This window comes from Pyxicephalus adspersus, chromosome 12, assembly GCF_032062135.1.
Source record: "Pyxicephalus adspersus chromosome 12, UCB_Pads_2.0, whole genome shotgun sequence".
Taxonomy (NCBI): domain Eukaryota; kingdom Metazoa; phylum Chordata; class Amphibia; order Anura; family Pyxicephalidae; genus Pyxicephalus; species Pyxicephalus adspersus.
Genome location: NC_092869.1, coordinates 30,981,626 through 31,002,517, shown reverse-complemented (window position 1 = coordinate 31,002,517; position 20,892 = coordinate 30,981,626). Strand labels below are relative to the sequence as shown.

The 20,892-nt window shown below is 38.5% G+C and overlaps 1 protein-coding gene across 3 annotated transcripts in view; it reads right to left on the bottom strand.

Moving 5' to 3' along the window:
* The window catches only part of DAAM1 (dishevelled associated activator of morphogenesis 1), a 114,871-nt gene that overhangs the window by 9,146 nt on the left and 84,833 nt on the right, over positions 1-20,892 (bottom strand). For 2 of the 3 annotated variants that reach the window (XM_072428579.1, XM_072428578.1), the window contains 10 exons: positions 20,734-20,841; positions 18,957-18,986; positions 17,408-17,514; positions 10,218-10,302; positions 8,771-8,877; positions 5,727-5,815; positions 5,199-5,367; positions 3,550-3,657; positions 2,926-2,986; positions 1,654-1,785 (listed from right to left, as the gene is read on the bottom strand). In XM_072428579.1, the coding sequence (XP_072284680.1) occupies positions 1,654-1,785; positions 2,926-2,986; positions 3,550-3,657; positions 5,199-5,367; positions 5,727-5,815; positions 8,771-8,877; positions 10,218-10,302; positions 17,408-17,514; positions 18,957-18,986; positions 20,734-20,841 (996 nt within the window). The remainder of the gene's footprint in view (positions 1-1,653; positions 1,786-2,925; positions 2,987-3,549; positions 3,658-5,198; positions 5,368-5,726; positions 5,816-8,770; positions 8,878-10,217; positions 10,303-17,407; positions 17,515-18,956; positions 18,987-20,733; positions 20,842-20,892) is intronic. The other variant, XM_072428580.1, reaches the window with a different exon arrangement.

Genomic DNA, 20,892 nt, shown 5'->3' with positions numbered 1-20,892 from the left:
AATTTGACAGCAGCCCCTGGTGTTCATCAATCCACCATGGGAGACCGGTTAATGAGCAATCGGGTACGACCACTGTGCGCTCCATTGGGGTACAGCAGAGTAGGGTGCTGCTCACTTCTCCTTCCCCCTCCCCTCTCCTTTAATACATAAATGCTTTGTGTACAGTACTTGTTTGTTCAACTTTCACTGCAAGTAATCAGGAAAGATTGATTCTGGTGACAATCATCTGATATCTGTAAGAGGCTTTACCAGTGGAGCGTATCTTCACACTAAGATATCAGACAATGGGATGTCTCTATGTTAAATATCTGCTCCCCCACTACATGCTATGATTCCTCCCGCCAGCTCATATCTCTAGTAGTTCCCGGCGGTGAGTTTGAAGACACGGGCCACTGGAAGGAAAAGTATACAAGCTTTTGCTTTTTACAGTGTGGTCTCTATTTACTTTGGACCACCCTGAACTGGGCTTAAAGTTTGTAATAGCAAGAACTTCACGGGTGATATTCAGCAGAATGGTCACAGTGATGGTTAGAAGCCAGTGATGGTTCACGGTCTTTAATAGGAGATTAAGGGTAGAGGGCTTTTAAAAGAGGTTTTCGATTTTTACTGGAAAGTTAGGAACTCTATGCTGCTCTAGTGAATCAAAAGGTGATAAATAAAAAAAATGCCTGTATAGCTCCAGACTTACTAGTATGTTAGCAAACTGGTAAAACTCTTTAAAAGGCTTAGTCCGCCCAAATACTGGCATAACTTACTAGGGAAGCTGTCTCCGGGCCCACACTGCTTTATCCTGCCTCTGGCAGGTGCTGGTAGCCACTTCTACCCCCATTTGGAATAATGCAGTGGTGGATTAAAAGAATATTGCCTATGTAATAACGCCTCCAGCACTGCTTTTTTTAATGCAGCATTCTGCATTCCCTCTTTTCTTTTCTGCTCAAAAGTGAGGTCACATGAAATAAGAATCCTTAGGAGAGGAACAGTGGTGCATGAAACCAGAAAGCTGCATGGAAAAGAAGGACCTGGTGCTGCAGGAGGCATTGACTGCCATTGCACTACTCTGCATGGAGAGGTAAAGAGGAGACTCATGGGTCGCCATGCTTGTTATGGAAGGGGGTGAAGGACGACACAGTAACCACACTTGTTAGGGGTGAGGGGGTGTCATGATGGCTATATTGTTACTGGGGGGAAACAGGGTAGCTGCATTTTCTGTATAAACGTCAGTACATGTATTGCTTAACTCCACTTGAAAAAAGAAAGGGTCAATAGACAGATTGATTTGTGCGGTTGAACTGTGTAAATCTTAGAACTGGTCCTAAAATATTTATTTCCACTAAAGATTTAGTGGTGTGCTCTGAATTTAGCTTTAACTGAAAGGCTTTTCAGTGTAAAACATTTGTCTTCATTATTTTCTCCACCCTACAAGGAACAAGCTCCCTGTAAAGTTCCAGGAACTGGGGTAATGTGCTCTCAATATGTGAACAACTCGCAATCAGTGTTCTGCTGTCAGAAATCTTGTTACATTCTTGCTGTAGTTTTTGCTGTTTGATCCCTAGAAGATGAGGCTGTACAGCTCCCGGCTGAGATTAGTCGGAATTAGGAACAACTGGCACATGTGAAAGAGACGTTTGGGATGTTTGCAGATGTTGTACTTACCAGCTCCTTGGACTCTGCCAGCAGATCCTCAACATCTGAGAAGCTGAAACCAGCAACAGTAATGAACTGACTGACAACAGAGACAAACTTGTCCCCGTGCAAAGAAGGCTGAGTCTTCTGGTATTCCAGCTCCTAGGCAAGGAACATAAATCATACCAATTACTTCTAAGCAAATTTCAAAAAAATGAAATCAATTTAAAATGGACCACTCCATGTTGCTACTTTTGAAGTAATCAAAAATTTTCAGATTACTACTAAGTAGTGACAAAGTGGATGAGTTATTTTTGTGCTGCTTTTTAAAGGGGAGTCCCAATTAGGAGTGACCCAGAGACTGAAACTCTTGCAGCACTGGGCTCCCACAATTAAATCTTGGCCAAGATATCATCTATTGAGCTTATACATTGAATTTTCTCTTCCTATGTTTTCCCCACATCCCAGCCCTCCAATGTAATAGGGCAATACATTGTAAGCCAAATGCAATTTGTAAAGTGTTGCATAATCATAAATATATAAAGCAGCACTATATAAATAATGAATAATAACCAGCAGACATTACATAATATTACAAGGATCTCTACAAATAGAAAGTATTTATAAATTATTTATAATAGATATGCCTGTAATGTAGAATACAATTCACCTTTCAGCTCTTAACAATAACCACACTGTTAGACGGAAGAAGAGGCGACCTTTGCGGCTCCAGATGCAAACTAGCAAATACACAACAATTCAAAGCGACAGTGACCACTTCTTCCATCTCACAGTGCTGTTATTGTCAACAGCACATCTGCTGGCAAATGATTTATAACCTACAACATAGGAACGTCTCTAACATCACTCATAAAGACATTTCTTTTGTACACAACTGTAAAATATGTTTGTATAGTGGTTGGTTTTATGTGCATGTCTTAAAGATACTTCCCCAATAAAAAAAAGGCAGACAGGTAATTATCAGCTATTATCAAAGAAAAGTACCATGAAATAGGAAATAAGGCTACCGTTCAGTTTTATATTTTATTTACATTTATTGTAATACTGCCTTCGGTTTTTAAAAAGTAAAAAGAAAAGTTTTTGTTTTCCTTATTGCTATATAAATCGGGGACTACGTTTACTGATTCTATGATATTAATACTTTAAAGATATGGAAATTTTGCTTTGTATTTATTCTGTGCCTGTCATTTGGATGTAGGCAATAAGCCTTTTCAAGTGGTGACTTACAGTGACAGCTCTATTCTTAGATGTATTGCCAGAGACTAAAATGGGAATACTTACAGTCTCCACAGCCTTTAGGCCATTTCTCAGGTTACCGATTTCTTTCTCCAGCTCAGTCAAACTACAATAGGAAATAAGGTAAATATGTAGCAAAAAAAAACATTTTTTTTTTTTTTTAAAGGTTTAGAAACTATTTTACATTACTTTTGTTGTTCTAGATTTTTGAACATTTAATACAGGAGGCTCCCATTCTTAAGTGTGTGCAGAAAAGCCTGGTACTTTAACTTGACTGGTCCTATAGAATCAAGATCCTGATTTCAAAGTCTTTGCTTGAAAATGAGGAGGGTGCCACCTCTCTGTGTGTCCCGTTTATCTTTTGTGTATAAGATCCCGCCATTTCATTGGGGTTTTTGTAGGTATTTACTTCCAGTGTGTTAAGAGTACCATAGCCCAATCCCCACCTCACTAAAAGAGTAAATATGAAAGTGGTCATTTTTACCAAAACAGAAATAAGAATGTATTTCTTAAACTTTCGAACATAATATGTAAAAACAGTATTTTGTTTTAATATCATCAGGTTTGGAATTTTCAACAGGGGGTTAAGTCTGCCCCAATACCCTAAAATATATTACATCTTTCACATAATCTGTACATACTACACTATTACAAGTTTTTGCTACTTACTTGACTTTTGCAGCCTCAGATATACTTTGGAGTTCCTCGTGTAAGCTGACAACTTTGGGATACTTCTTTTCTACCACAGTTATAAGATAGTGCAAAAGGGTGATGTTCCTGTAATGAGAGATATAGCGTCATGGAACCATTCTAGCTTTATAATACTTTATAATAATAAAAGGTTAATAAATGAACAGGCAAAATATATATGGAGGCCATTTGACCAAAGGTTTTGTATTTATGTCATCAGTTCTGAAATATATAGCTTGCCTGGTTGGGGTTCTGATCCTTTGCCTTTAATACCAATTGTCAGCATGCTTTTTTCAGCTTTAAGTCCAGGCAATCGGGATTCTTTACAATTGCAGCAATGGCAGCTCACATCATCTCTCAATATCTCAACATTTATCTTATTGAAGGTTTCCATTAGGTATTTCTTTACACGCAAGGAATGAGAGATGTCATAAGTGACATTAAACATAAGAGGAGGAAATAATGTACAACACATCCGTCATTATAGCAATCTTCACCACCCGGTAGGGTGATGTGCATTAGTCCAGCAGAAGATTTCAGCAGTAGACAGATGCACACACTGCATATTCCTCTGATATACTCCAGTGCTGCAGAACATGCAAACTTGGACAAAGTTGGCTTTAGTCCAATGTGTGCATCATATTCACTGTAGAATTTAAACAGCTGAATGTCATCAGCACCATCCCTCTTCCTTACATTACCTCATACAGCCCCCACAGGAGCATTTTTCTTTTTTTTGCTAACATTGGAAGCATGAAACAAACCACAGCTCTGGTGGGAAATTAGCAGCTTGCACACCCGGGATCCTGCACATAAAACCCCCTGTGAGAGGTCGATTGTAGGAAAAAGCATAAACCGCTGCTGGGAACTTAAATTAGACTTTTAACAAAACCATTATGAAGGTATTTCCTGTGTTGTGCAAGCACTGACCACTTTTTCCAGTAGGGGGCAGGCCAAGAAAAACATGGTAAGAGCGCTTCACTTCCATTGCTCCTGTGTAACAAGTCAGTGTAAGCCTACGGTGACTAGGGAAATTCATGTTTATATCCTTATATACAAAGACATTAGCTAGTTTCATTGAACATAAGAACAAAAATATTAAAGCTGACCTTAGAAAAAACAAATATGATAATAATGAAGACATGTATGAAATTGATATACGGGAGCTATTTTACCTGCCTAATACTGATATTTACTCATATTTGCCACAGCACACTCCTCTAAATGGGCAGGAGATTTGCTGGATCACCCACGTTCTCCAATGACAGTCTATCTTCTCTAGTCTCTGGGAACGTTAATAAAAAGACCCAAAATTCTGTTTAATGGCCTGCATGAGATCCTTGACATTCCCCTTCTAAGAGAACGTAGCTGGCTTCAGGTCAAACATGATTCCTCTTACCTCCCTAGACTCTAACTGTTTCTATAGAACAAGATTGGCTCATAAGTGCATCACATGCCTATTATAGCACCTTATTAAAAGATTATAGGTTCCAGGTACTCCTATATATCACTTTAGTTGTTCTTTCATAGAATTAATGGATTTTACAGAACACATATAAAAACTGTGTTGGCAGGCCCGCAGTCAGGGGACAAAGTCTATAAAATTACCTGTAGCCAGTTCAACTTACTTGTCTATACTGGATTTGGTATCAGCAATCTTGTTTAAGCTGGAAATTTTGAACCCGTAGGCGTTCCCTCTTTGCCCTTTGTTCATGTAGTTTCCAAACGCAAGGACCACTTCCAACAGCTGCTTTAAACTTTTACTCTGCAGAACTTGCTTGGAAGCTGAACGTATTGCTGCACAAGAAAAAATGTTATAGAATTAGTGGAGCGAAAAATAAAAAGCAAATAACTAATAACACTGACCAGAAAAGACATACAGAAAAAAAAAAAAAGATATATAGAATATGGATTGCTCAGCCCATATATTACACACCCACCTGAATAGTTGCCATTGTTGGGTTTGGGCTACTAAAATACACTGGAGGTCTACAGCTGCCTTGGAGCTACATGGGCCATATTCTTGTACATTTAAGTCAGCCAGGAGGTAACTCCAAGGCATGTCTACTCTCAATTAATGCATTAAATAAAGGAAGAAAATAAATATGCATATGTATACACACATACACGCACACACATACACAATAAATACTTACCTTCTACCTTTGGTTTGACTTCAGCAACTCTTTCTGCAAACTTCTTTTTAAAATATAGCGATTGCAACCGCTGTTGATAGTGATTGATCCTAAAACAAACAGCAAAGAGGTGATAAGTATGAATGGATCCAGAAAATGTCTGATATACATTAAAGACTTACGTGGTCATTGATGAAATACAGCATTGCTTTCCTAGAAAAAGATTTGCATATCTTCACTTCATAAACACTGGTCTGTCATCAACCAGCACAAGGTCTCTTGCAAGCTTGTTGAGACCCATCAGTGTAAATTATTGCAAGGGCTGCCAAAAACCAGTAATTTGTAATCATCAGTGAATGTATGAGTGCACTGCAGTATAGAAGTCATGCAAGACTCCTAGCACTAGCAAAGTGGAACTCCAGGTTAAGTAAAACATTCTTGACATACTATGTCCTTAATAAAGCCCAATAAACGAATCTACACTCTGCGTGCGACATCGGACAGCCTATATCCATTACTCTGTAGTTAGCCAAGGGTTGAGCTGGAGGTTTGTGGTTATGTGACAGCATAAAAATAATATAAATCACAGCAGGGATTGTGTGAGGAGTATCAAAGCAATAGGGAGGTAAGATTTTAAATGTAGGGTTTGTGTATTATTGCTATTTACTTTGAGTATATCTGGTATGAAGAGCAGACAGCATTCCAATTATCAGCCCTTGGCCCCATCACAGTGCAGACAACGACAGGCTAAGCATAAACAAAGCAGTGTTTACACTCTGCTAGATCCATGATGTCGTCTGCTTTAAAAGTTCAGAAATAAAAAGCAGCCATCATAAGTTGGTTTGAATCCATTAACAAACTAACTTTACTTTTTTACTGTATCGAACACATTGCATGTAATGCATTGAACATCAAAGGGACAGGGCACATGTCTTCTTAAGCAATTGAATCTACACCTTGTAAAGAAGGTGAAGAAGCTGCAACTAGAAAAAAAGCTAAAAATCTCCTGTGACAAAGCTCTAAAAAAGGAAAAGTGAAAAGCTTCCAATATGTAAAATTATACGAAAAGAAAATCTTTTGCAGCTGTGAAAAGACAAGGTTTACACTTTTCCAAAGCTGCACTGGGAGCAGCATTGACGAAAAAGGATGTATCGTAACAGCAAAACGCATGGGACTTCTGGAAATATAAAGGTTTAGTTACACTTTAATTCTATCCATCTGGCTTAGGCTCCAGCTTTCGATTATTTTAATATTTCGCCTCCTATGTGTGTGCGATTTTCTATTAAATGCCTTCATCATCCTGGCAGCCAAAAGCAAACCTTTGTTTGTATGGGCTTAGGGGCAAAAGGGCCATTGTAGATGTCCCCATGCCATGTCCGTGATTCCGCATATCAGCATATGAAAACTTCCTATGGATTTTTGTGTGGAAGCTCTGAAAATGTCTAAATGTAGAACAGTAGGAGGAACTAAGTGGGTCACACAGATAAATCTGGATCCAGAACTCCGAAATCCACTTTATCCACAGAAGCAACTTCCGTAGATCTGGGCTAGGATGTTCAGTAATGCTAAATATTATTTACAAGATGCCATGAGCAGCATTGAGCATTGATCTGCAGTGGGCTAGTGAGGAGCATTTTGGGAAACAGTGTGAATGAATGGAAACCCAGCACACCAACACATGTGATGCACATTTCCATGCACTGCTTCTGGACAGAAATTAATTTGATATCACAATATGCAAACAAGCCCTAAGATAAGGCCAGTGAAATATGCCTTTCAAATTTTTTTTTTTTTGCCTTAACCTCCCTAGCGGTTCATTTCTTTCTGGTTTTATATGTCTAAAAGCGGTACATTGTTTTTCATGAAAATTTATTTTACAGTATAATAGTATGAGTATAATAAAGTTTGAAACACAAAATCATGTAAAAACAAATTGAATAAATTAAAAAAATCTATTTTTTTTTAATCTTTTTTTAATTTTTAAAGAAAAATACATATTATACTCATACTATTATATATACTGTAAAATAAATGTTCTTGAAAACAATTTACTAATTTTACACATATAAATCCAATGTATTGCATTCAATACAGTTATTTTGTACTGAATGCAATACAAATGGATTTTGAATGTCCTGCCCCGCAACATACACATGCACCAACGTCAACGGGAACTCCCCGGCGACTCATCGGGTGCAGAAGCTGGCCGGAGAAAGAAGACGGAGATCCGGGCCATGGACGACGCGGGACGCCAGCGGATCAGGTAAGCGCTGTATTTACATACCTTCTCATGGGTTTACCTACCCCGGGTGTGACTCGGGGTTACCGCTTTTAGCAACTTTTTTCAACCCTGAGTCACACTCCGGGTTACCTCTAGGGAGGTTAAAGGCCCTTCAACAGAAATGAGACTATCATTGCTTTATCTTGACTGGCTGGGTCCTTCTGTCTATAAATATCTTCAGCCCTCATCAGACAACCATAGATGACTAATTTAGTGGTCACTTTACATATTGTTAGTCAAATGTTCCCATTTTAAAAAGTATGACAAATGGACTTGTCACCAAAGATGTCCTCATTCACTTGTTCTGCCCATTATTACTGGCCTGTAATAGTCCCTTAGTCATCTGGGGCCTGATCATAGTGAATTGTAATGAAAAAAATGTTGTAAAACTGCATTAGTGAGACACTTTGTCTTGAACAGCCTGGAATATGCAGAGACAAGCTCAGTAAGCCTGTGTTACATGAAATTAATTTGGTCATTACTTTTTAGCTTCAAGAAACAAAAAGATGCCTAAAACATAACTAATTTCCTAATATATATATATATTGTAAATACATTTAGGTGAGAAATTACCAGATATAGTTGTGTTGATTGACACACGCAGATGCTGATAAACTTGGCCTTAACATCTAGAGTTCACTGACCTCTGGTCAGGAACGGGCCAATGATTGCTTAGTGCAGCAAATTAATGGATGCCATTTTTAAAAGCAGTGACTGCTAGAACTAGAAACCCATAAGAAGAATACAGTGTCATATTCCTTAACATGACAAATAGGACACAAACCTGCTCATTTCGAAGAGGAATCGGTCTGCTTTGGCCATACGATCCAGTTCATGTTTATGCTCCTCCAGCAAATCAATGTCACTCTTCTCTGGAACAAACTTCAGGAGCTGCAAAAAATTTGCAAAATATTTGTTGCTATTTGTTGCATGTTTCATTGTCAAGTCTTCTACACAGCTGTATATTCCTATTTCACCATCCTGCCTGTAGCTTGCTCGATAAATGAGGAGTACATGACATTTTACTATTGGGTCTCCCATGCTCAGGGTACCATTTTTAACACCAGTCTGCTTGCTCTTTGATGTCCTTATGTAATCCCTTGTCATTGTGTCACATCATTAGTTTATTACGAAATCTTGCTAATGCTAAAATGTTTTACTGGCAAAAGAATGTTGCCTGCTTTATATTAGGAGATAGTTTCATGCTTCTTGAACAGCAGCAAGTTTACTGACATCTCTCAGCATCTACTTTCCACGATAATTCTTTTTCAGACTTTAGCCGTATATTTTCAGAGGCAATCAGAAGGACCAAGGAAATAACATTTCGCTGCTCTAAAGACCTATGTGTCCCAGGCCCACCGATCAGGGCCAGGAATTGTGCTGTTATGAGTGCAAATAACTTTGCCAATGATTTGCTGAAGCACATTTTCAGATTTCATACACCCAGCTCCCCAATGAGGCTGCATTGAGTGGGTATAAACCAGATCTGGGGCAAATTATTTTTTAATTTCTCTTTTCTTGATCAGCTTTAATATGCGTTTGTTTGTGTTTTTTATGTTTAATATATATGTTGTTTTTAGCAAAACAGACCTTACTTTAAAGTGGACAGTTGCATCTAAAAAAACATCAATGGGATAGTCAGACTGTTGGGTATCATCTTCTTTAACATATCCCAAAGATTTTCAATGGGGTTAAGGCCTGGACTTCTTGGTGGTCAATCCATGTGTGAAAATGATGTCCAGAACCAGTCTTTCACAATTTGTGCCTATTGTATCCTGGCATTGCCATCTTGGAATCTGCCTGTGCCATCAAGTAAGAAAAAATACACTGATGATAAAACCTGATCATTCAAGATATTTAGGTAGTCAGCTGACCTCATGTTCTAGGCTCATATTGTTGCAGAACCTAGATCTGACCAATTGAAGCAACCCCAGATCATAAATCTGTCCCTGTAGGCTTGATGACTTTTTTGGGCCTGTCAATGTATGTTTTAGTCACTATACACATTCTAAATATCATTCACCCATTATGTGAAAGAAGAACCTGACACTATATACAGCTGAAGTTCTCAAGCATGGCAATTCCTAATTATTTACAGCTCATCAGTCATTACTTGGTTTCCAAGAGACAATTTCTCTGGCTAACAGATAACATGGCTGGAGGTGTCTGTGATCCGCTCTGTGGGAAAGGTCAGCACTGAAGAAATATTCAGCCATAGTATTGCCCCTCACCTGTTCCAGCATGTCTTTTGGAAGGTCTTCCTGTTCATCCATTGTCAAAATGGCACGCTTTATTTCATCGTTTGACAGCTTTAGCCTGCAAGAATGCAAACGGCATAATTTAAATAAAGAACAGTACATGTCACAGCACAGGAACACTACCAGCATACCACAATGAAACATGCTGAACTGTGAACACTATAGAAAAGTTTCAATGGACAAAATCCCTCGGAGAAGATAGCATACCACAGGCTTAACAATAAAGCATCTGCAAAGTCGTGGGAATACCATTCAACAATAGGCACGTAGAAACACAGCTCAAACATCTGTATATGGTTTATTGCTAAAAAATGCCCATAAATAACTTTTTAATTCTTTTCTTAGCAGTCATGCAACCAATATTCCTTTTTCCAAGCAAAAAGGGCAATACAGAAGTTGCTGTCAAATCAACAACCATAGGCAGGTTGGGTGGTGTGGCTATCATTGTATCAGACAGGCTAACTACTGGATAACATGCAGCAACATGAGCACTTTCCACGACTGGCAAAGATGTGTGTTTGGAGGACCAACTGGTACTTTATTTGCTTGATGCACATTGTTGTAAATAAAGGGTAATATTATAAGGGTAATGAAGACTTGTGACTGGAGGAAGATATTTTTGGATGTACATATACATTAACGGCTAATTCAACACAAAACAGATAATTCATGCCTTATATGCCTGACAACAAACAGAATCACTGTTCTGTGTCAGGGCTCCAATAGAAATCTTCTTTTGAGAAATCTATGTCTGGCTTACAGCCAAACCTAAGCCAAATAATGATGTACACCCCCAGAAATCCCCCATGAAGCATCTAATAGTGGGTAAATGTAGCTAAAAAATGGACATTGTTGTCAAAGTTTTAGCAGAGGATGTGAAGGCAATGCTAAAGAAATCTCACCAATGGAGACTTAGAGATATGAGTTGGGCTGCATGTGACTGAACTCAAAAATAAAACAATGAGGGGAGTTGGACTTCTGGAAAGTATGTATAGAACATTTTTTGCCACGTGTATGTATAGCCCAAACATTTTTCCTTAGGTTTGGATAGCATTTGGAGGAGTTAACATCTCTAAGTATTTTTGCCATCTATGTCCCCATAGGAAAAGTCTCTTCTGCTGGCTATATACTAGCAGAAAAGTGCACGATCAGGAACAGGATCAGGAACAGGATCAGTATCTCTGTGATATTGATTGTTTATCTGAATTACTACTATGCACTGCTCTAGTTCAATCAGATTTCAGCAGAAATCTTACTAAATAGCAATTGAGGGGCCGTCATGAGCTTGTTGCAGTGCAAAGCTCTGGGGCCGAAGATTGCCCTTTGTTCACCCCCATACCTCCCAACCACGTGTGCTCGACTAATGTCCACAACAAACTGCTTCCACCTAAACACATCAGAATGCATTTTTCTTGCTACAGTGGTTTTTAATTATTAAAAAATGGTGTTTTAACCAAGATATGTTATTAAGGGCCCCCCTTGATGAAAACAAATGAAAAGGCTAAAAAATCCACTATAAAAATGTGAAAGTCAGGAAAATAATTTTTGTAGTAATATAAACTTTCTGAGAAAACATAAAAGTATCCATTTGGAAAACACAGTTCTGAACTTGTCAGTGCTTAACCACACGTTTGCCACGTTATGATTTCCCATGTTCTCACATGTTTAAATGCCTATTGTTTAGTATTAGCCCTACAGACATAAAATACAAGTAGGGGACCCCCAGTCATAACACTGCTACAACCTAACTACAGTCCAGTGGTATTTAAATCTTTCAGCTCTCATGCAAAAGTGATTGGAAACATCCAAATCAGGGACAAAATTGTGATAGGAACATCTTTCTATTGCAATATCCAAAAAGGTAGGGAGTAGGTCAGCCCACAATGCTTAAATTATAGTGTAAATAACTTTTAGGACAGTATTTATTTTGTGTATGTATGGTTTAAGAGTTTGGAGCTGGACTCCAGGCAGGCATACAACACAGGACCATGTCTGGAAAGCCGTTTACTCCACATAAATGGATGTACAAAGCAAATAAATCCTTTGGCAGATAAAATAGCTCTGTGCCTCACCCATTTATTTAGCTGTTGGCTTGCAGTTTGCTTCAACCTGAATCATTAATATATTTTTATAAAATCATGTTCTTCACTTCATGCTTTATAGCCACCTTTATCAACCTTGAAGCCTTGAGAAAGTTTTCAGATCCATGTTAACCACAAGTAAGAATCCCTCTTGCCGGATAGTGGGAAAAACGTCACCCTTTCAGATAGCCAAAAAGATAATTGGTGCCAGTGGTAATAGACCTGAGAGGACCAAATTGTTAATTGCTCCAGGAACCCCTAGCAACTTTTGGAGGAACGCTTGTTAATAAACACTGCTTTAAAGTGACTACTTTTGCATAAATGTGCCAGTATAATCAAATTAGGTTAAAGAAAGGGATTATTTATCCTACAGCAATCCGAAAGTGAGATCAAATTTAAGAGAAAATAAATAAAGGGTGACAATAGCCAGGCATAATGTACTATCACATCCATAGATCTGTATGATAATTATTTCAGATTCTTTTTTTTTTTTTTGTTTTTAACATGCTGATATAGTAAGTAAATTATACACTTGATAAAAAGTTAATAAAGCATCTCATGAAATGCACGTTTATCTAGTCAAGTGTTTCTACAAACACATTGTTTGTAACACAGCAGGGAACATTGCTTTGTTGCTCTGTATACATTGGCACATGATATATACATGTCTGTTGTTCTTGGCAGATGTTATTGGCTGAGAGGCGTTTGTAGGGGTGGGGGGAGGGAGGTGGAACACATTAAGATCAAAGCTAGCAAGGTCTAATCACTAAAAACAATTGGAGTTTATGAAATAATCCCTTAGGTGTTTAATTTCCGTAGAATGCTCAGGCACAACTTCTCCTACTTCAAAAGCTGTTTACGTTAAACAAACAAAAAATATCTTACATTAAAAGAGAAGGGCTATTCTGTGTTCATTTTTAGGAAAAAAATGGCAAGCATGGTTAATAAAACATTGTCAGTAAAGTTCCACAGTGACCAGATTTAGGCACTCATTCTCTAAATGCTTTATTCATGCATTGGGGAATGAAACATAATGTTTTAATTATAGATATTTTATACAAATAGCAGTTATGAACAATATATTGTTATATTATTATTATTATACAGTATTTATATAGCGCCATCATATTACGCAGCGCTGTACAGAGTCCATAGTTGTGTCACTAACTGTCCCCCAAAGGAGCTCACAATCTAATGTCCCTACTATAGTCATATGTCATTAATGTAGTCTAGGTCAGTTTAGGAGGAAGCCAATGAACCTAACTATGTTTTTGGGATGTGGGAGGAAACCGGAGTACCCGGAGGAAACCCACGCAGACACGGGGAGAACCTGCAAACTCCATGCAGATAGTGTCCTGGCTGGGATTCGAACCTAGGACCTAGCGCTGCAAAGGCCAGAGTGCTAACCCCTGAGCCACCGTGCTGCCTATATATCGAAATGACCTTATTATAAACAAGAATAAGGCACCAACATCATTCACAAATATGTGTGAAAAATGTATACCCATCATATAAATATTGGTGTAAGTTCTTCCCCATCTCTCTGGATTATGGAAGTTCTCTCCCATCCAACTGGCATAGGAAAGCTAACAAATACCTGTTTTTTGTTCCCTTATTTCTATTGTCATTTAAATGATACAGCTAATAGATTTGGCCAGAAATGTGATAGGGCCACTCCAAGTCAAATATGTGTTAGCTGGCCTGATCTCCCATATGGCAAACTTACAACTAGCCATAAACTTTGGATGAAGGTCAGATGTACCAGGTCACTGTGCACACAACCCAACTGCTGGAGGGTAATCGGCCATTGCTGCTACTGTGCAAACATCACTTTACAGATAATCTATACAATTGTTCAGTATCCTAAGGCTATGTACACACATTACATAATTCTCATCCAATAATTGCCTCAGGGCTGATATTGGACAAGAATCTGGTGTGTATCTGGCACCATCCAGGTGGATCCATGAACGATCGTAATGGAAGTGAAGGGGAGTGCTGCTACGTCTTTCTCCCTCCTCCCCTGGTCATAGAGCAAAACAGTCCCTGTGTGTACAGCGCTTGTTCAATCCCTTGTCATCGGGAAGGATCGTGAAAGATCCTTTCCAATGACAATTATTGAACCTGTGTACATAGCTTAAGAGTTTGCATTTAAAATGTATTTTTGGGGAACATCAGCAGTGATGAAAATCGAAGCAAGGATGTATGGACACCACAAGTTGTCTACTGTAAAGTAGGATGGTTGAATTTAATTAATATTAAAAAACCTTACTATGTTGATGACCATCAATTGTGTATGGGTATTATAGGGGTATCCCTGACTTTGGGAATAAGACTCCGTCAGTTCACATTCCTTTGTCCAATGAGGGAGCCTTTGTGGCCAATGAAGGGTCCCTAAACAGAATCGGGAACTGATGAATTGGTGAGGATTAGTCAAAGTTGGAAGAGAAGAGGGAGCATTTGTTTGCATGGACTCCTGTGGTTTTAGTAAGATGTGTTCTTACAATTAAACATATTTAAGCTTAAGCTAAATAGTTTAAGCTAAATTGATGAACAAAAACCATCAGGAACCATTTTTTTCCTAACACACCTCTGCAGCCAAGTAATCTACATAAAATTTTATTAAAAAATGTGTTTTCACTAGAACGTGTAATTAGTTCTGAAGTGTAATGATCTTGGAAGAACAAAAATAGTTACTGTAGCCAACAGAAGGTTCAGACTCTTTCCACAGACAATTGTTCCTCATTGATCTAAAAGGCATCCAGCAAACAGGATGAAGGATAAAGTCATTCATTATTTCCGGCACAAACAGATAAGGCAGTGACTTATTGAATTCTGAAATAAAAACAGCCTTGCCACACTACAAAGTCAGGCAGATAATGCCACGTTCTTTGCTACAGTTTGGAGGGTACATAGGATACAGCAGAGTATCAGTAAGGGGGCCATGGCAGAAGGTCATCCCTTTGCTCTCTCCCTCTGTCGGCAGATTGTTCTAATCTAAAGCTGCGTACACACTTCCAATTTTTATCGTTGGAAATGAACGACGAACAAACGACGAACGGCCGATTGGCCAAAAATCGTTCGTGAAAAAAGTAACCAACGACGCCGACAAACGAGGATAGTCGTTGGAAATGAACGACCGGACCGGCGGATCGGATTGGACGACGATCGTTGACCATCTATCGTGTGTACGGTCGTTCATTGATCGTCCATGGTCTGAGCATGCGCGTTCGCTCACTTCCTGTGGTGCACGTCACTTCCTGTATCGTTCAAACAATTGCATCTATCGTGTGTACAATATCTGCGAACGATCGTGTCGTATCTGTATGTACAGGATCGGTGCTATACGATCGTTCGCAGATATCGTGCAGGATCGTTCACCAACGATAATAATTGGAAGTGTGTACGTAGCTTAAGACTACGTACACATGTTGGAAAGGATCTTTCACAATTCTCATCTGATACTAGCCCTGAGGCGAGAATAGGATGAGAATCATCTGACGTCTGTAAGTAGCCTCCTTAGAACTGGTGTATGGGTTTAAATCAGGTACTTGACTCCTTGCTACTTTTCATGATTTATTAAAGCCACAATCCAGGCAGCAGAAAAAAAAACACCCTTGGAAAAGATCCACTGTGCACTGCAAAGGTTGAATACTTAGTGAATGAATGATTAAGTCCAGGGATAGAGAAAAAATTTGCAATACTCAAATTTATTCTCACTCTAGCATTGTTTCATTATGCTGAGTGATTAGTCCCTTAAAGCTGCTTTTATTAGCCAGGCGCGGGCTTTTTGACATGTACAAATTTAGAACTGGGAGGGCTGAAGTGTAACAAAGATGGCAGGGGATGTCCCCCATCCTGGAGAGTCAGAGAGAAGAGCACAAGATACCAGGGGGGTGAGAAATACAGTAAATATTTACATCATCTGCATGTTTATTGAGCATTTAACTCACGCACTGAGCAAGGAGGGGCAGCGGGTCCACTGAAAATCCTTTTTTTTTTCTCATCCCAAACCCACCGTTTAGCTTTAATACACATCTAGCTTCATTGCTTTGTATCCCTTAGATATTCCTAGATTTGCCTTTAATTGTGCACATTGTTTTAATGATTCTTTGGGGTATAAATGATCTAACAGAAGAATTTGAACCTGCATATCCTGGCAAACTATCACTGGCCAAATAGGAATAACAGCTTGTCAACACTGCACATTGTACAAAATACACTGCAGTGTTCTGTTGTGTAATTACTCTAGATAAACACTGTTGCTTACTAAGGCAAACACAGCTACATGCCAAAGGACATACATTTGTTCTCTGTGTAGTTTCACTGCTTTATCACAGGAATTTCTCTTTGCTGCACACAACATAGCATACATACTTAAACAGGAATGTCTAAAAATACAATGTAACCCATTCCCACCCATAGAAGAACTGACCAGCAAAATGTAAAAGTATTTAAACAACCGATCTACAGTTACATGCTATAAATAAAAGTTAAAAAAAAACATAGCTGATATGCTTAAAAAAAAGAAATGAATATCTTCTGACTGAAGGTTCATATGCAAGATTGCTCTGCCAGCATACCTATTCAGGAAGCATGAAGAGAAATGCACTTTCATGGATGGAACTCATGAAGCCATAGAATTTAGTTCTGAAGAATACCAACCAACCCTTTACACTGGCAGTCCTCCTAATACTAGTATTCTGTAAAAAGAATTCCCTGATCAATCGCATTGATGGTAACTGGTCTCATGCCAGTAAATCTGTGTTTAATTTGTTGTAGACCCCTCCTTTGGCCTTTAATTGCTTGCTCTTCTAGATCATGAGAATTTAAGATATCAGGGTTGGTGTGTAATCATTCATAAACCAAAACCCCATAAAAAGACCAAGTAATTACCATTTGTGTGTAGAACCCCAATTGCTACTAAATAGAATTTGTAATTCATAATGTATATATATTATATCTATAGTTCATAATAGTGCACTTTATGGAACAAAGCAGTACATAAACACTGATACATCTAAGTGGCAAACATGCACAGAACGGCTCCTCCTGAACATGTTCTATGTTCTTTGGGCATACCTGGAGAGGAGAATATTGCAGTTCTGTGCTCTTCTTCCATCTATTACAGAGAGTTCCTTCACCTTCATCTTGGATCCCAGTGTATCATCAGTGGTATCGGTTTCTTTCTGTAAATGACACAAGAACATTTTCCCAAGTTTATTTATTTTAATATACACTCCATGAAATAAAATCTAAAATACAAAGGGTCCAATAGAGAAAACAAAGCCATTACTGATGTTTTAAAAGATCCTGGGCAGCCATGGGTAGTTCCCAGTGAAATGGCAATAAGCCCCGATCTTACTCCTTCTCAATTGTCTTTAGCCTTTTATGACCCACCCACTCAGGCCAAAAAATGCTTCCGATTATGAATGCAGTTTATATGATTTGTATCTCTACCCTTCTCTGTGGAGGTCTACCGTACCATTTGCTGAATAATAACAAATTGTGTCTCAGAAGATGGTCGTTACCCCATTATTTAATCCCAGCATCTTTCAACTACAGAAATCAAATGGACTTGGGGTCAACAGTCTATGGGGTAGTAACTACAGCAGACAATTTATTTTGGGAAGAGATTTAAAAGTACAAGTTTGTGTACCAGAACATCAATAATAAAATCATCAGCATTCCCAATAAAAGCCAGTATAGGAGCCCAGCCACAGGTCACCGAGTGCACTATGGTTGGAGGGAAGGTGTGCCACATGTTTATAATAAGGTAACCTGGAGAAAGCTGACATTCCCAACCAACTTATCCACAAGGAAACAGAAAACAGGTTGGTTGGATCTTTTGATCTATCTCTACCCTGTAACATAAGCTCTGTCAGCCAGAAGGCAGAATTAGTATCACAGTACTAATGATATTGTTAGGCAGCCTCAATGGACAATATGTCCTAAAGGCCAAAGTTTAGTGTTGCCACTGCAGTTCACCCGGACCTAACTTAAAGACTCTGTCCTACTGTTCCACGAAACCATGGATTCCAAATATTGCACTGATGTATGTAATTTTTTTTTAACTAGATCCACGTGCATTTGCCATAAAAAAGTTGTTGGGATGGGCAGCTGGCTACAGGGGCATCAAAGAATAATTGTCATACCCTGTCCACCAAACCAAAATGAGTAAGAAACCTTTTGTTCTTTTGATCTGTATGGAATTATTATATAAATTCTTCATGATTCTTTGAAGGATAACTCCCTAAGATCTCTATGAGCTGCGTAATATGCTGGGGCTATATATATATATATATATATATATATATTATATACACACACACACACGGTTTATTATTATTACTAATAATAATAATGATGATCTTGCAGACATTTTAATAGTGCTATTTAAAATGTTTCAAAGGTTTTTCTGTAATAAAGAATATGGAAAATGCAACAGGGGGCATTGCCACCACCCTTAGTATGAGAATCTACCCAACCCCCCCCCCAGTGACTGAGCCCACCACACCCTATGTATAACAGAATAGCCTCCATTGGATGAACTGGACCTTTACTGTACTTTTATTCCCATTATTATGTATAGTATATATTTTTGAAGAGTAGCAGCAAGCAGCTCACTTACCTGTTTAATGCCATTGTTGATCAAGAAATCCTGCAGTCATGTCATCAGCCAAGCATGGGGAAAGGCAATCATTGCGTGCAATTTCAGCGGTGGCAGCAAATTAAGACAAGAGTGGCCAAAGCAGATCAGCAAGGTATACAGTAAAATTTTAGACAGAAGCTTGTAGCAAAGAGGCAAACAGGAGAAACACAAGCTCAGTGATGTCAACCGATTGTGAAAGTTAATCAAAATTATCACATAACAAGTGACTGAACAATTACATTTAATTATACATATCATGCAGGGGAGACTCGGTAGTGCCGTCAGTTGGAAAGGTCAGTCCTAATTAGAAATATCGATTGACACACAGCTCTGAAAGTTAACATGCTGTGTTATATCGTGTTTAGGGTACAACAAGTCACAATAAATACAACTCAGCCCCACAACCCACTAATAGGTTCTTATACCTTACACAATAACTTTAAAGTGCACCTGATTTATGTGCTTGATATATGTGCTCAGATCGATGTGTATAATCCATTCAACGTGTGTTCATTTCTAAAAAAAATCTTATTCTATATTTTCTGATTTATGTACATGAGGCGACCATATTTGCCTCTGCTTTGTACTACGCAATGGCTGCAGTTTACTGCTCTTCAAGTAAGCCCCACACGTGCATTTCAGCTGGTAAAATATCTCCCTGCTACAGCAATTTTCTTCAGTGATTTCCCACTGAAGGTTCCAAAAATGGTGGTGAAGGTAAGTATTTTTACCAGCTAGATTTCCCTTTACTGAATGTAAAGTTATCCTTTAATTAATATAAACCCAACAATAAAAATTAAAATTTGAGCTTAATAAAAATGCACTCTATGTTCCTTTAACCTAAAATTCTCCTTCCTGAATTATCTCATACATATATATGTGTAAATGGTGATACATAATATTTCCCACAGTTGGATCTAAAATCGTTTATACAGCAAATAAGTTTATAGTGATTACAAAATAAAATATATAGGGGATTACAACTCCCTAAACACTTTACACTGCCAAAAAACACCTCTCCAGATGCAGAACAAAAGCATCTCATACTAAAGAAAACCTGAAATGAACAAATTATGTAATTGTGCCTTTGCTGACCCTCTGAAAATGCTGGATTGTTGTCAAACTGATGATTTTTGGCTTTCTTACTGTGAGACGTTGACCTACATTGACTTTGACGTCAAAACTTCAGGTTTACATCAGTTCCCTTGGCCAGCAACTGTGAAAATGTTTTTACGTCAAACATTTGGAGTTTTTAGGAGGTCAGCAGTGGTAGCCCCTGTATATTACCAGGACAGATTCACTTAAAAACTGGTTTGTGGATGGCTTGAGGTTTTGACAAGAGCAACCAGTCAATATCTAGCCATCATTTTATTAGGCTATGTACACAAGTCCAAATCTTATCATCCGATAATCGGCTCAGGGCCGATAACGGACAAGAATCTGGCATGTGTACAGCGCCTGTCGTCCATCGTCCGAACGACCGCCCTGGCGGATCTACGGACGATGTTTGTGTGTTTATTGCAGGTCAGTGTCTCAGGAACTATTGAGGCACAAACAGCCGTGTGACTAGCAGCTAGAGAATGTGGTCAGCATTGGCCTACATATTTTACTCAGTACAGGGAAGTTCTGTTCTCTGAAGAACAGAAGGCACAGGTCAGAAGGCAATTAGAAAACAGTCATACATATAATGTCTTTTTGTTATCTTCACATTATAACTGAAACTTTACTATGTTAAAAAAATAAATGAGGAATATACCTGTTGTCTTTGGTAAGCAGAGAAAGTTCGCTCAATATCTTCCAAATCTAAAATTTTGAACACCCGACCGTCATCAAGATCAACCCAGAGAGTTCCCTCCAACTTGTTCTGAAATGGAACCATGTAGATAGTTGATAAAACATAAACACATTTAGTATT